Source organism: Cebus imitator, unplaced genomic scaffold (genome assembly GCF_001604975.1).
Source record: "Cebus imitator isolate Cc_AM_T3 unplaced genomic scaffold, Cebus_imitator-1.0 Scaffold160, whole genome shotgun sequence".
NCBI lineage: Eukaryota > Metazoa > Chordata > Mammalia > Primates > Cebidae > Cebus > Cebus imitator.
This window is the reverse complement of record NW_016107475.1, coordinates 2,435,683-2,452,692: the sequence shown is the minus strand read 5'-3', so window position 1 is coordinate 2,452,692 and position 17,010 is coordinate 2,435,683. Positions and strand designations below refer to the sequence as shown.

Below are 17,010 nucleotides of genomic sequence, written 5' to 3'. Positions count from 1 at the left end.
AAAAAAAAAAAAAAAAAAAGTCCCAGGACATAAACTTAGTTCCTTGAAGCACTTCTTGATGGTGTTAATGGGTAGGTCTACTGACAAAGAGAAGTCAACAGCATCTTCTCCTAGCTCTGTTCTAGTGTCCTGTGAAACGCAGCAGGGACTCATAGCATCATGGGATACAGTTAGTAGAGGCTTCAAAGCGTTCCAGATGGTCTCTGGAAATGTAAGGAGACAGTTTAGAGGGACACTGAATTGCCCGGTAGGCATCCAGACATTCCTCCTTAATGGTCCTAAATGCTAAACATACTCACTTGCATATAACTTTATGAAAAAAATTCAAATGTTGGAAAAATTTCGAAAATTTTTTTTCAAAACTGCCCAGTTATGCAGCTATCAACCATAACAGAGTAGATTATGTATACCAATATGAAATAATCTCTAAAATATGCAAAGAGAAAAGAAGAATTTTTGAACAGTGAGTACACTATGTCACTATCCCGAGCATGCACACGCTCATGTGCATAAACACATCATAATGCCTAGCAGCTCTCTGAAAAATATACAAGAAACTGGTTAACACAAAGGAGTTCTGTGAAGAAGAGACAGGATGGGGTGCGGGGAGGGAGGAGGGGAAGGGAGAGAGAGAGAGAGAGAGAGAGAGAAAGACTTTCACTTTTGAATTCTGTGCATGTACTATCTATTTGAAAGTAAAACACAAATGAAAAAGAATGACTCCAAAGGAAGAAAACTTTGAATTTTGACTACAGGTTACAAGAGACTCTTTCTTTTGATTTATGCTTGGCTTCTCTTTGAGCCTTTTGCTTTCTGTGAGATCTGGCACATGGTTTGATGGGTAGACCAATGAGCCTGTGAAGAGCTCATTTTAATATCATATTTGAATATCGTTTTACATGAAGTGCCAGAAATGCACTGATGGGACTGAAAAGAAAGGCCTTCATCATGATTAATAAATTCTAGGGTGGGCGCAGTGGCTCATGCCTGTAATCCCAGTACCTTGGGAGGTCAAGGCGTGCAAATCACCTGAGGTCGGGAGTTCAAGAGTAGCCTGACCAACCAATTTAGTACATATGGAGAAACCCCATATCTACTAAAAACACAGAATTAGCAGGGTGTCTGGCGCATGCCTGTAATCCCAGCTACTCAGGAGGCTGAGCCAGGAGAATAGCTTGAACTGGGGAGGCAGAGGTTGTGGTGAGCTGAGATCACACCATTGCACTCCAGACTGGGCAACAAGAGCAAAACTCCGTCTCAAATAAATAAATAAATAAATAAATAAATTCTAAACTAGGAATTAAAGAAATAATCCTACAGTTAAGTTGTAAATAGCACACTTGCATAATAGAGTTATGGGCTACATAATGACACTTTGGTCAATGACAAACTGCATGCCTGATGGTGATCCCATAAGATTACAATACTGTATTTTTATGGTACCTTTCTATGTTTAGATACAAAAATGTTTACCATTGCGTTACCATTGCCTACAGTATTCAGTACAGTAACATGCTGTACAGGTTTGTAGCCTTGGAGTCATAGGCTAGACCAGATAGCTCTGGTGTGTAGTAGGCTATACCATCTAGGTTTGTGTAAGTTCCTTCTATGATACTCACACAATGACAAAATCACCCCTCATGATGCATTTCTCAGAACGTATCTTTGTTAACTGACACGTGAATGTATGGTGCTTTTCGGTTAAAAAGCATTAATATGTTTAATTTAAACATTTTAAAATCATCTCTAAACCATTAGTAATGAATCATATTAATACCCACAAAATATTTTAAGAAAATATTTCTTTTTAAAATTCCTTTTGAATCAACAAACAATAGATCCCTCAAATAAATGATTAGTAATTAACTACAGAGAGCTATTTAATCAATATCACATTCTGCATTTAATCGATTTTCTATTTTCTTACACTTCAAAACCATGCAGTTTCAAATTCCAAAGATAACTCCTTGCTTAGTATTGAGGGAATTAATGCTTAAGATACACACTAAGCATTTTTAATTTTAATTTTTTAGAGACAGGGTCTTGTTATGTTGCCCAAGCTCACCTCAAATTCCCAATCATAAGGGATCCTCCCACCTCAGCCTCCAGAGTATCTGGGACTACAGGCATCACTGCACCTGACTCACGGAAGTATTTTGTTATTTAAAACTAGAATGCTCTTCTGAGATGTATTTTGATCACATTTTATCTACCTTCAGGAAAAAAGATGTTCAATTTTTCTTACATATTTCACTGCAAGGCTAAGCCAAGTGTAAAACATTTACATTCAGTTGTCATTTTTAAAAAGAGGGGAAAAAAGGCTTAATAAATGTAAAAATGAAAAAAGAATCTAAGACCTGCAGCTTGGGTGTTTGTAGGAAGTGATTTTAGGCCCTGATCTACCTAATTAATCAAAATCTTGCAAGTGCTGATTCCAATGCCTGTTAAAGTTTGAGAATATCTGGGCTAAGAAACCTTTAGTATGTTCAAATTCAGGTTATATTCTTAGTGAACCCTGTATAGAATCTTTAGTAATAAGGATAGTGTGATATTTTTGAAACCAACTTATGAAGAATGACTGTAATAATCGTTTACATCCTCCTTCTTAGTTGTAAAACATTCTTCCTCTTTTCTCTCTTTTTTTTCTTGAGATGGAGTTTTGCTTTTATTGCCCAGGCTGGAGTGTAATGGCATGATCTCGACTCACTGCAACCTCCACCTCCCAGGTTCAAGCGATTCTCCTGCCTCAGCCTCCCAAGTAGCTGGGATTACAGGCACAAGCGCCACCATGCCCAGCTAATTTTTGTATTTTTAGTAGAGACAAGGTTTTGCCATGTTGGCCAGGCTGGTCTTGAACCCTTGACCGCAGGTGATCTGCCTGTCTTGGCTTCCCAAAGTGCTGGGATTACAGGCGTGAGCCACTGCACCCAGCCTCTTCCTCTTTTCTTAGTCCATCTTCTCTACTTCTTCCCAGACCATACATTACCCTTTTTCCTGGGACAACCACCCTCTCTGTCCACTGACCCCTTCCTTTTCACCAACACACTGAGGCAGGTCTCCCTCCTCTCCACCATGCTAACAGCTGGGTTACAGTCTTATCTTTTTTTTGGTCCCATCACTAAATTTCTTAAGAGTCATCAACAACCTGATAGCTATTGGATTCACATTCTCTTGAATGTCCCACATCACCAAATCCAAAGGCCTGGTCTTGGTTATTTCCCTAGATCCCCTTGTAGTTTGTGAATTCTTTAGCACGATTGTCTCAAATATCTGCCACTAAGCATAAGTAGTCCCCTCAGGTCAGCCAAGGGCTCCTCTTCTCTTTCTACTCTACGCTTTTGTTATGTGCCATCCCTTCCTTTCACTTCAAAGGTCACTTCTAGGCAGAAAACTTCCCAGACAGAATCTACAGTCCTGGCCTTTCTCTGGAACTACGAGTCTCTCATTGTGTTTATTCATTTAATGCAGGCTTGGGTGGCACATGCCTGTAATCACAGCACTCGGGAGGCCGAGGCAGGCAGATCACGAGGTCAGGAGACCATCCTGGCTAACATGGTGAAACCCCCCTGCTACTAAGAAAAATGCAAAATATTAGCCAGGCGTGGTGGCACATGCCTGTAGTCCTGGCTACTCGGGAGGCTGAGGCAGGAGAATCACTTGAACCTGGGAGGCGGAGGTTTCAGTGAGCCGAGGTTGCGCCACTGCACTCCAGTCTGGTGACAGAGCAAGATTCTGTCTCAAAAAATAAATAAATAAAAATAAAAATAGCTGGGCGCGGTGGCTCAAGCCTGTAATCCCAGCACTTTGGGAGGCCGAGGCGGGTGGATCATGAGGTCAAGAGATCGAGACCATCCTGGTCAACATGGTGAAACCCTGTCTCTACTAAAAATACAAAACATTAGCTGGGCATGGTGGCGCGTGCCTATAATCCCAGCAACTCAGGAGGTTGAGGCAGAATTGCCTGAATCCAGGAGGCGGAGGTTGCGGTGAGCCGAGATCGCGCCATTGCACTTCAGCCTGGGTAACAAGAGTGAAACTCCGTCTCAAAAAAAAATAAAAAAAAAATAAAAAATAAAATAAAAATAAAGGCTTGTGACATGCCATTGCACTGTGTTAAGCATTGGTGAACACAGCAGACCCAGTCTCTGTCCTCACAGAACTTAACAGCATACCAGAAAACACAGATATGAGGCAATTAATATAAGTGAGAATGAGTTAGGAGAGCTAGGTTGTTCTAGCTCAAATCTATTTCTAACCAAATCTAGTTCAGGAAGCAGGGTTTCCAGAGAAATTACAGAAAACACAGTTGAAATTGAATTTCAGAAAAATAACAAATTCTTTTTAGTGTGGATATGTACCAAATATTTCATAGGATATACTTACACTAAAAAGTTACTTCTAGCTTATCTGAAATTCAACTTTACCTTTATCTCGCTCTGTTGCCAAGCTGGAGTGCAGTGGCGCAATCTCAGCTCACAGCAACCTCTGCCTCCGGGGTTCAAGCGATTCTCTAGCCTCAGCCTCTTGAGTAGCTGGGATTACAGGCGTGCACCACCACACCTGACTAATTTTTGTATTTTTAGTAGAGATGGGGTTTCACCATGTTGGCCAGGATGGTCTTGATCTCCTGACGTTGTGATCTGCCTGCCTCGGCCTCCCAAAGTGCTGGGATTACAGGCATGAGCCACTGTGCCCGGCTGTGTCTTGTATTTTTATCTTCTGTCTTGGTAAGCCTAACAGGAAGGGGTTGGCCAGTTGGAAAGTCCAGAAGAATTGAGAGAAAAAATGAGTAGAAATTAGTAAGCAAAAGGAAGTGGAGAGGGGAGACATTCAAGGGAGGAAGCAGTGGAGGCAAGAGTGTAGAATGAGAGACAGTTTTGTGTTTGAGTAGTATGCTGGATCATGAAGAAGAGGAAGAAAATTCGAGAAAAAACATCTAGTGGGGCAAATCCAGAGCTTGCAAAGCTTTTATCATGGTAGGGTCCAGAGCTTGCAAAGCTTTTATCATGGTAAAGATTTTGGATTTCATCCTAAAGGCAATAGGAATCCATCTAAGTATTTCAAACAGCAGAGAAAAAGTGAACTTGCGTTGGGCGCAGTGGTTCACGCCTGTAATCCCAGCACTTTGGGAGGTCAAGGCGGGCGGATCACAAGGTCAAGAGATTGAGACCATCCTGGCCAACGTGGTGAAACTCCATCTCTACTAAAAAAAAAAAAAAAAAAAAAAAAAAAGTAGATAAGCATGGTGGCACATGCCTATAGTCTCAGCTACTCAGGATGGTGAGGCTGGAGAATCACTTAAACATAGTAGGCAGAGGCTGCAGTGAGCTCAGAGCCACTGCACTCCAGCCTGGATGACAGTGCAAGACTTTATCAAAAAAGGAAAGAAGAAAGAAAAGAAAAGAACAAGAGCAAGAGCAAGAGCAAGAAAGAAAGAGTGGACCTAACTTGAATTTGTAAATGATCCTTCTGGCTGCCAGGAGGAGAAAGGAATTAAAGGGGCATAGGTAGAGACGCTAGTTCTGAGGCCACTGAAACAGGCAAGAGATATTAGTGGCTTGAATGAATCTGCAGTGAGGAAGGGGAGAGGTGGAAAGATGTAAAAACCATTGGCAAGTGTGATGATTCAATTCCATGCCAGACTCTTGACTCCAACTCTCCCTTCCAGGTAGGTGACTATTTCCAGCCCTGATCTCAGGAGCTCAGCCTCACATTTACAATGATCACTGATGATTCTATGCCAACAGCATTTTAGTAGTGTAAATCAGAATCACTAATGAAGTGTTACACAAAGCTTGAGACCTGCTGCCGCCCAAACTGATTCAACCAACTGCAGGAGAGGGGATGGGGTACGGGAATGTGTAGTTTTGAAAACAGCTCCACAGGTGACTGGGAAGTGCAGGCAATGTTGAGAACCCCTGTCTGTCTTAACACCTCAAGCCTGAGTACTTAATTCTGGTTCAAAACTAAACACATCATCTGTTTCTCCCAGCTAAATTCTTTCGTGGGTAACTAATCTCTCATTTCATGGAGTTTTCATCACCACTGACTTCTTCCTTCCTGGTCTCCCATATTGTTCAGTTGATTCTTCTTCTATTTTCTCTTCAATGTCCCTTTCCACTCTCAACACTATTGCTTTTGGTCATCACACTTTATTATCAATAGGGCCAGGCAAGAGCTGTTCAATCAGTTGTCTGAGGAGCACAGAGATCCTGAACAGGTGCCCAAAAGGCTGGCATAACAGGCAGGCGGGGGCTGGCAGGACAGTCTCTGGATCAGCCACCCTCCTAAAACCAGAGAAGCTCCTCTTTGACCTACTTTACTGAACATTTGAATAAGGTTTTATTGAAGAACATTTTCCTGATGAAAATAGGTTGGAAAACCACTGGCTGAGCAAATTACAGTAGTGCTGTCATTATTCTCCCAGGTTTAGAACAGGCTTAACTCTAAACCTCCCTCACACTGCCACCAGAGTCAGCACCTTAAAAGGTTGCTGTGAACACATGATCTAACTGCTAAAAATATTTAGTGGCTCTTATTGCACCTCAAATAAAATCTCATCTCCCTAGCTTGATGCTCAAGGCTTTTCATAATCTTGTCAGAATGTACCTTTCCTGTTGTATGTTTCCCTGTCTCCTATAAGTGACTTAGGTGCAGCCCAATTGGACAACCATCCCTCTGAGTTTTGTTTAGGTGGTTCCATCTACCTCATTGTCACACACTTTTCTTCCCGCTTTCCTCAATTTTACCCTTTCTTCAAGTTCTAGCTCAAAAGCCACTTCTTCAATAAAGCTTTTCCTAACCTACTCATATGTTACTGAAACTTATTCAAATACTTAATAACCCCCTGTGATACGCCAGAGGTGTGGGGTAAAGAGAAATTGTCCCTGCCCTCAAACTTATTGTCTGTTGTGAGATCAAAAGTTAAGGCGAGGCAATTCAGGAAGTGGGTAAGAGTGTGGTCTCTGGACCCATTCTGCTGGGTTTCAATCCAACTCCATCATGATGCTGGGAAAGTTCCTTGTCCTTTATCTCAGTTTCCCTGTGGGGACAATATTAGTGATGATCTCATATAGCTCTTAATTAAATGAGTTAATATTCGAAAAGCACCTAGAACAGTGTCTGGGACATTGTAAACATTCAATAACTGTTAGCTACAGAGTCATAAACAAATAAATACATAATTTCAGATTGAGGTATACTATGAAGAGGAGATAGAATGTGATGAAGAGATGTAAGTGATAGACTGAGATAGGTCTAGAAGTAGGCTTGAGGTATAATTTTAGATCAGTGGTCAGGAAAGACCTCTAAGAAAGGGTGACATATAAACAGATACCCAGATGAAGGCAAGCCAGGCAAACAAAGTTCCAGGTAGAGATGACATGAAGTGCAGGGTCCCTGGAAGGAGAATGATCTTGACATAGTCAAGGGACAAGATGGGCAAGGCCAGTGTAGATATACTAAAGTAGCCAAGGCAGAGTGACAGATGTCAGATGCAGAGACTAGGTGAAGCAGAACTTGGTAAGGAGCTTAGATACATTTTGGGTGGGATGGAAACACACTGAAATGTCTTGATCAGGCAACTGCCATGATGTCACTTGTTTCAAAAAACACATTATACTCTGAAGACGGAAGGGGAGCAGAACAGGAATACGAGCCTACTGTAGTAGTCCAGGTGAGAGATGATGGTTGGTTGTTTAGATTTACATGGTAGCAGTGAAGGTGGTCAGTAGATGGGTTGAGTATATTTTAAGGTAGGCTCATCAGGACTCACTGATGGCTATGGCATGGGTGAGAAGAGAAGGGAAATTAAATTAAGACTCCTACATGTTGGGACTGGGTGACTAGGTTGCATTTATTCAGATGGAATAGAATGGGAGAGGTATAGGTTTGGGGGAAAATCAAGAGTTCTACTTGACCTCCCCACCCCCACTCAAAAGAGGTGAACTATTATACATCTGAGATGGATGTCAAGTAGGTGGTTAGGTATGAAGTTTGGAGCTCAGGAGAGAGATTAATACTGGAGATAACACATGGATGGTGTTAAACGCCATGGGATGCGCTCATCTAACTGAGTGTAGCTAGAGAAACGGAACCAAAGGCTGAGGACTGGGATATTTCAACATTTAAGAGTCAAAGGAAACTGAGAAAGGTGCAGAGTTAGGAGGAAAACCAGAAGGGTGTGGTGCTCAGTGAAGAAAGTGTTTCAAGAGTGAAACAAGGTGTGATCAAGTGTCAAATGCTGCTGAGAGGCCAAGGAGGTATCATCTAAGTTAACTCAAAGTAAACAGTTCTCTCAGCTCTGTTTCCTCACAGTGCTTTATTTGTACCTTTCTCATCGCAAATTGTACAGTTTTGTCTTCTCTCCTCTTCTAGAGAAGATCCTTTAAGGTCAGAGACCGTGTCTTATTTTTCCTTGAACTTCCACTACTCTATTTGCTCAATAAATGTTTGAATAAACAGATGAATCATGTGGAATCCTACAAAATCCAGGAGAATATGCCTAATACAGAATTAGCAATTAGAGCTGGTTTTATTGAGATGTTCTAAATGTCCTGCCTCCAGAATAACATGTGAGTTTTGTTCTGCCTAGAATGAAAACTGTCCACCATACATCTGAGTTGGATTACTGACAATCACAACCCATCTGGCATTTTTTTTTTTTTTTGCTTCAATATCTCATGGACTATCTAGTCCAAAAATTAGTTTTTACCTGATTTGCTCCCTCACTTTTTAGAGTTGGCTCCAAGACCTGGTGATACCTTCAGAGGTCATCAATAATTTTCTCTGTCATACGTCACTGAATATCAGCATCAATAGTACAACAGACATCAGGATAAGTTGACATTTCATATTACATTATAATGAATTTCAAAACAATGACAAAAGGAGCTATGGAAATATAGGCAGTGAGCATGACCAAACTCTTCAGGGAGACATGCTTGAGATGGCATACACAGAAAAAGGCTGGTAGTCAGGAGGTGACAAATTTCCTTTGGCTTTTACAAAATCGTTGGGGTCAGATAGTTTCTAGGTCAGTGAATTACTGTCTTTGTAAAAAAAAAGCTAAAAATGAAGTTTCAAGTAACAAGAATATAAAAACCCACGTTACGGGTATGAGCTTTCAACAACATACCTTACTTGGAAAATATGCACTAGGTAACACAAAAAGACAAAGTCGTCAAGTCCCAAACAAGTACAGCTAGAGATCAGAAATACCTGCTCTATGTGCCAGTGCCACAGGAAACCACCCATCTGTGAAGCCAGTCCCTCTCTGCTTGACCTCAGCCACACTCTATCTGGTGACTGATAACAGAATACCATGTTTCAGCTCCATGGCTCTCTTGGCTAGTTTTATGGTGACTCCCTGAGATCAAATATTCCCCTTGGATTTCTACTTACTCTCATACCTATGAATTGAGAAGAGGTTTTCTCCAATCCATTGACAACTTGCCTGAGTTTTAATATTTGGACGGATGTTTCATAAAGAAAACTGATGGTTAATTCCTAGCCCTTTCACTAAATCTTACTCTGGATGTGATCTGTCAGATTACGGCACCGCGGAGCAGACTATGCACCCAATACTGACATTATGAAAACCTAGATTACTCCATCCCCTGCGAACAGCACATTACTTGGCATGTTTTACTCAGTATACAGTATGTACTTGGTAGGTGAATTTCAAGAGTGACACTGACAAAATGGGACATATTTGGAGGAAGGTATGAACAGACTAGAGCAATTTTGTTTGGAGATGAGTCAGATGCTTGAGAGCTTCTTTCAAAAAGCTAAAGAGTTGTCAGGAAGGGAAGAGTAAGATTTATGCTATAACTCTAGGTCATTAGGAGCTAATGATTTAATGCAGTATTTCCCATGTAGAGTTCAATAGGATGTTGTGATCCTAGGAAAGAAAAAATAATTCTATGGTCAAGAAAGTTTGGGAAATGTTCAATTAAATAGCCCTTATTTTCAGAAGTAAAGTTCTAAGCAAAAGCAAGACACAAATCACTCATTTATGAAAAGGTCAGAATTAATAAATACCTCCAGATGCTTGGTGAGAATAGCTCCGGTTTTAGGGGCTGCGGTGATGTTGAAACAGAAGGTATGTGCTGCGGTCTACACTGCAACTAAAATGAATGTGGACTGACGCAAGGATCTGGTCCACAGTGGTTCCTACTGAAAGTAGTCGATTTGAGTAAGCAAGTCTTCATCACTAATGCCAGGCTGAACCAAGTGCACTTTGTATACTGATTTCTAAATGACACGGTCCTATTTTTATGGCTGGTATTCTTACCAGAAAAATATAACACTGATTATAACGTTATTAAGTGATACTTCTTTTCTTCTTATACACACTTGTTAAACATCAACTGTGTGCTGTATACTCCACTGAGAACTGGGGGTAAAAATGGAAAATGCCTGGTTGTACTTCATTTATCCTTGAGATGTAGAGGTGAGGAAGCTACAGAGGGAAAGCTGAACTAATCACTTTCAGAGGAGTCAACTGAGATGTCAAAGTGCACTGACATCCCTCAATCTTCAGATTTGTTTTCATCTCAGTTTATCATTCTAATATAGTAACAGTTAATAAAAATGATTTTGCACTTAAAAACCTAAGTACCTAATGAGCTACCTAAAAGACCTAAATACCGAGTCTTTCATTCTATGGTTACTATATTGTGCTACTAGATTTCACAGTAGTACTATATTTGCTAGTAAGCATGGAGAATCAAATTTATAACTCATGTTTGATAATGCCCAAGTTTTAACTTAATCTCAAATGATCTGAAAAGGAGCATGCCTCTCTTCTTTCCTCTCTACCATCCCTGTAATTTTTAATATTTTCAGACCAGAAGATAAATACATTTAGAAAACAAGAGGATGACAGAACTCAGGCAAGCAGGTATTCTGATAGACTCCATGCAGTGATTGACAATGAACAGGCTCAAATATTCCTGAAAATGGCCACACTTGATTTTCCTATCATACTCCAAGGTTCTACATTTGTATTTCAACCATGCTGGCACATGTAACAGGAAACCCAACTTACCTCAAACCTAAATATAAGTAGCATGATAAATAAAAGTGAGACTGTCATTCTCTGGCATGACCCACATAAACCAAATTTCTAAAAACTGAAGAAAAGGTTACTTCAAATAGTCTACTAAAAAAATACTCTAGAAAGACAACCATTAAAAACTACTGTCACACAATGTCAAATCTTACATATTGTTTTCTCAGAAAATGATCAACTTCTAGCTTGTTTCCAGTGATAATCATAACAAGACCAGTACACTAAACGAATTCGCCTCACACTCAGATTGGAATATGGTTTATACCTCATCATCCTATAAAGACTGATAGGTCAACTTAAATTATGAACAAGTTACTTCGGGTCCCTAAATTTGTAAGAAAATTTGGGTGCTTATCAAGTCAACTCTATCCATGGTCAGAATTTCGGTCACGAGAATGAAAATCAACATTATAAAGGACAATAATTTACTTTAATCTGAACTTACCCCTTCCTAGTTAACAATGCCAATACTTAAAATCGTGTTTCTATTTTCCTAGGAGGTCACTATTTACCCACTATTAGTCAAATAAGCACATTGGGGGCCTTCTCCAATTTTCTTTCGTATTCTCTTTTATATCCCTCCATCCTTTCTATTTCTCCAAGGAACTTTTATGATAGTTTGTGACTAAGGAAATTTTAATGATTTCACCAACAGGTAACTTGTTTTAAATGAAGACGGACACGACATTTATTTAATTTTTTAATAAACCATAAAATTTAAATATTCAAATAAAAAGAAACAAAAATAGATTATTAAACCCAGCATGAATTTCTGGTTTTACTCTTCCTCTGGGGCATTGTAGGCTTGACTTACCTGGGGTTAGAGTAATAAAGTTATGATGCTGGTACAATAATGAATGGAGAAGTAAAAATGGGCAATGGCTTGACAAAATTTACCTTCAAATCTAGATCAGCAGGTCACTCAGGCCTACTGCAAAGGCCTGACACTGGTCTTGTCTGTATAAGACTACTCTGGCTTTCCATTCTTACCACACGTTCTTCATCACAGCTTAGTGTTCCCTGCATTCTGATCCTTTTGCTCACTGACGCTCACTTCGATCTGTCAAAACATCAAGGGGGAAAATCCCCAAACCGAACCGACAAATAAACACTCTTAATGTGAACAATCATATTCAGACCAACCTCTTCTGCAAAAATACAAGTCAGTGGATTTTTTATCCTTACATAACTCAAATATTGCTATTTTTTTCCTGCCTTTACTAAAATGGCACTTTCATTTACATCAGCCAATTATTTTCTACTTGCTTCTAATTTTCTGAGATTGCATTCTGTACCAGTTATTCTTTTTAAGCTTTACAACTTCCATTCCAGAATATCTGGTCTTTGACCAACTTTATCTAATTTTGTGAAGAAATCTGCTGTTAATCAGTGAAAATCACCAAAGGAAAAAGGAAGCAATGAACAATAGTAGGATCTTGCTTCAGCATTTATATAATTTTTTATAAGAAAAACATTCATTTTTATTATGGGATCTAAAACCATGATCGTCTGATACTATAAGTCTTTTAGCATACTCAAATGAGTCAACATTCAATATGGACAGCAAGCTAGCTCACAAGAAACGAAATGTAATGCACAAATATATTTGACTAGTAAAATCCCAGAGGCTTGGTAATAAAGTGCAGCAAACTTTCCTTAAATTGAGTAAGAACTTCAGTAACCTCTGGATATTTTTGGTAAAAATTAAAGAAAAGGTACTGCAGTCAGGAGACAGGTAATCTTTACACTTCAAAAGACTGGCTGCCAGGGGACCACAGTGAAAAATCAGACCTGGAGCTAATGAAAAACCCTTGCTTGGAAGGAATGGGTTTTTCCAAAAATGCAAAATTATCATATATAGATGCTTAGGATACTATGATTTGACAGGTTTACAGTGATAAAACAGCAAAGATAAACAGTTACAGTATTTATAACTTTAGTGTGTAAAGAACACAGGTTTTTTTGATTGGCAGCAAGAAATTCTATGACAGCTCCTGAGACAAGTAATCCTATACCCTATATCCACCCATGCCAGTGATGACCAGTCAAAATGGTAACACAGAGTAAAAAGCGATCTACTGTATGTGAGTCAGAAAGTACTTGGAAAGTGACAAAATCGTATGTTATTAAATGACAAAACATATTTAGAGGCTTTATTTAAAAATCTCTCACTGTTCATTATCAAAGTTACAAGATTGCATACCAATAGACAGACTGTAAACATAGGAAATTTTCGTTAAGGAAAGATGGGTTTACTGTAATTCAATCTTTTACAAAAAATTACTTGCAAGTTATTGATAACAGAATTTCTCTTTTACTTTCTTAATTCTCTTGAAAATTAAACCAATGTTTCCACTCTCCCGAACTAAAGTTCAACCATGGTCACCTTAGGAAATACCCCTGCTTATTTGTTAATCAGAAATACAAATCGAGTGGCACATACTTCCATTTTCTTTTTAGGCCAAAGGTTTCGGCTTCATTATATTTTACAGAAGACTTGCAGTGGTCCTATAAGTCTTTCATGTCACAGCTGAGGTTTAATGATGGCAGTGGAGGAAAGTAGCGGTGATGCAAAGTAAGACCAGCCCAATTGCCTTATCTGACATGGAATCTTTTTCCTGTTGGGCTTGCAGCAGAGAAGTGTTTCTGGTCAGGTTGCCTCCATCAAACCTGATTGAAGCAGAAGGGTGACATGCTCTGATAAATCCCATTTAAGGATGATTCCGTTCAGGCAAATAGTTGATCCTTCAATCTGTTGGCTGTGGGATGATACTAATATGAAGAAAATTATCCGGGTAGCTCAGATGTTCACTCAGCCACTGCAGAGGTGTTTCCAACATTGGCTCAATTCCATGAATCATCACTTGATTCTTTTTTTCCCCATCTATTCCAAGAAAGAAATCCAACAATAATAAGACTCAAAACAGTTGAAGAAAAAATACTCTGTTGCCTTTTGAGAATCCTTAGTGCATTAAATGGATTTTAAACCTGTTTTGTCCCCTGAACAGGAAATGCAGACATGGAGAAAGTTAAACTGTTGCAGTATGTATCACCCAAAACAGAAACCTGAGGGTTACAATATATTCTGATAAAAATTCTGTTGCTCTATGTGAAAGTATTCATTCTTTCTTAATTACTGTGCTTACTTAAGATTGACGTTAATGAAACTACAGTGGCAAAAACAGCCCGTTGTACAAATGACCAAAATTTATTTTAGTTATACATTAAAAACTGTACTATAGAGTTATTAAAAATGACAACTATATGAAGTAGGTCCATACATATTTTGAAAATGTAAAACAGAAATGTGATTAGAAATCATAAAAAATCAGATCAGTATTTGAGAAGATGTTTAATAAGACACGTGAGCTTTAGTTGTTTTCAGTAAAGCATTCAAGTATGTATCAAAATGTCTTAGAGGTACTAGTTTAATAAGTTAAAATTTTAATCAGAAGAGATTAAGAATCTGACTCAGGGATTCCTGTGCTAGAGTTACAAAGCCTGATTGATTTTTATTAACATTCACTTGCTAATTAAAAGGAAGCTGTAATTCACAACTTTCTTTTAAATTCAGTTGTATTCCAAATAAACTTAGGATTAATTTGAGGTTTTTTCATGATTTTGGTGTGATGTACCGACAACTTTTAAAGTAAATGGAAACATTCTTGTCATAGGAAAACAAAAAAAGCAAAGTCAAACTCCTCTAATGAAAAAAAAAAAATTAGAACCATCAAGAAACTTTGTGTTACTCCTTTAGCACAATTCTGGGTTTGTCTCCTTTACCATCTCTTCAAAATACAATGTATAAACCTCTCAGCTTCCTGGTGACAGAAGGCAAGGAAACAGGGAATCACGGAACTCTATAATGGAGAAATACCCTACGTTTTCCTTTCCGCTCTGTTCAAAATACCTTTTGAATCTGTAAGTGCTCTAATGTCTGGGCAAAATGAGCTGATGATGTATGGTGATAATGACTTGGCTGGCACCTGAAACAAGAGACCCTTTTAAAGAAATATTTAGACTTCCTGTTAGAGACAGCACAGTCCCAGAGGGTGATAGTCAACATAGGACACAAAACACTACAGAGAGTTGATAAAAGAATGTCAAAAATAAAAAATTAACATACTAACAATTCCAAAAGCAACCAAATAAAACATCCCAAATCCCCAAATCACTGTGCCATAGCTTAAAACAATTTTGAAAAAAGGTATGACTTCGTAATACTACTAACCTAAAAAAATGCTTTCATTATTTTTTCTTTCTTGCATTTATTCGTAATTTTTTACACAGTTGTGATCAGTGTTAATATAATGATTTGTTTTCATAATAAAATACTAAGCTATATACAGAATACTATAGAAAGTATAGTATTAGTACTTTGGAGAGATCTTTTAAACGTTGGTATTCAAATGGAGAAAACCTCAGCTATCTGGAATGATTCACTGCTTGTAAGTTCTAGTTTACTAAAGCTTTACTGTATTAAATCTTTCCTAGAATATTTGAAAACATTTCCGGTGTAATCCTCCTCAAATTCTTTTATTTCTTTGAAATATTTTAATATTCTTAGAATCTTCCTCCTACTTAGCACTGAGTCAAAAAATGAAAGAATAGTGGTGTAAAAGTTCCTTATCTCTAAAATTTTTCCTTAAGCCAGAGTCATCTTTGTATACTATGAAACAGCAGAAGAAACAAGTCACAACTCAATATCCATAATACTATGTCTAAAGCAATATTTAAATGTGGGAGCAGATACAATATGGTATACAATCCACTGATAATACACAGTGTATCTGAAAGGCAAAAGACCAACCGTGTCACAACAAAAGGATAGTTGGAGTTTATGAGTTGTACAACAGAAGCTGGAGGACATAAGCACTATTCAAACACTGTGTAACAAGCCTAATAAATCCTCTTTCCCAAACCCTGAATAGGTAGCACTGATTCTCTGATTTAGAAGCTGGGGCCACTTTTAATTCATAACATGAAAGTGTTACTAACTAAATTTAGGTAACTAAGGAAAGGATCTAGGACTGTCGTGTCCCTCAACAGAAAAGTTTCAGCTTTTAAATATATTATTTTGTCACTGCCTACATCTGTCTAAATATTTCACCTGGATTTATGTAGTTCATTTATTTTCTTTCCCCAATAACACAATTTTAAACAGAGGGATTCTGAGGATAGGACAGCAATTTCCTCGAAAGTTCAAACCTAAGTTTCTCTCTTATTCATTACTCTGTCCCCAGTGCCTAGCATGGTATCTGACATATACAGTAATTAGTCAATAAATATTTTCATAGCCGGGATAATTTTGTTGCTGGTAGAATTGTACTATCGAAATTAATGTTTCTGGAATGCTTTCTAATAGCTAGCCCTACCATGTAGAATAACTCTACCTGTAACGACTACTTTCGTTATCAAAACAACGAAGTCAAAAATGTTTCCAGATAAGCCAAGTGTATATGCTATCCTTAATTCATGCTACCATAAATAACAACAAAGCATGAAGGACATTTTGGCAATAACAAGACTAATAAAAGAAAATAGGTCAGGTGTGGTGGCTCACGTCTGTAATCCCAGCACTCTGGGAGGTCAAGGTGGGAAGACTGCTTGAGCCTGGAGTTCTAGACCAGCTTGGGCAATACAGTGAGATCTTGTCTCCATAAAAAATTAAAAAAAACAAACAAAGATTAGCTTAGCTGGGTGTGGCAGTGCATATGCTTGTAGTCCCAGCTACTTGGGAGGCTGAAGTGGGAAGACTGCCTGAGCCCAGGAGGTGGAAGACTGCCTGAGCCCAGGAGGTCGAAGCTGCAGTAAGCTACGATGGCACTACTGCACTCCAGCACTGGCAACAAGTGAGACCTTGTGTAAAAACAAAAAATTAATAAGTAAATAAAACAGTTAAAAAAATCAGTAGATATCTTTTTTTCTTGCAGTAC

General features: G+C 38.6%; 1 protein-coding gene across 4 annotated transcripts in view; it reads right to left on the bottom strand.

The window, feature by feature from the left end:
* The window catches only part of ATG5 (autophagy related 5), a 179,353-nt gene that overhangs the window by 46,418 nt on the left and 115,925 nt on the right, over positions 1 to 17,010 (bottom strand). For 2 of the 4 annotated variants that reach the window (XM_017543763.2, XM_017543760.2), the window contains one exon: positions 12,526 to 13,958. The exons of 1 other annotated variant lie outside the window; for it this stretch is intronic. In XM_017543763.2, coding sequence (XP_017399252.1) covers positions 13,822 to 13,958 — 137 coding nt within the window. In that variant the 3' untranslated portion in view covers positions 12,526 to 13,821. Of the gene's footprint in view, positions 1 to 12,525; positions 13,959 to 17,010 lie in introns of those variants that run through there. One more of the 4 variants, XM_017543761.2, reaches the window with a different exon arrangement.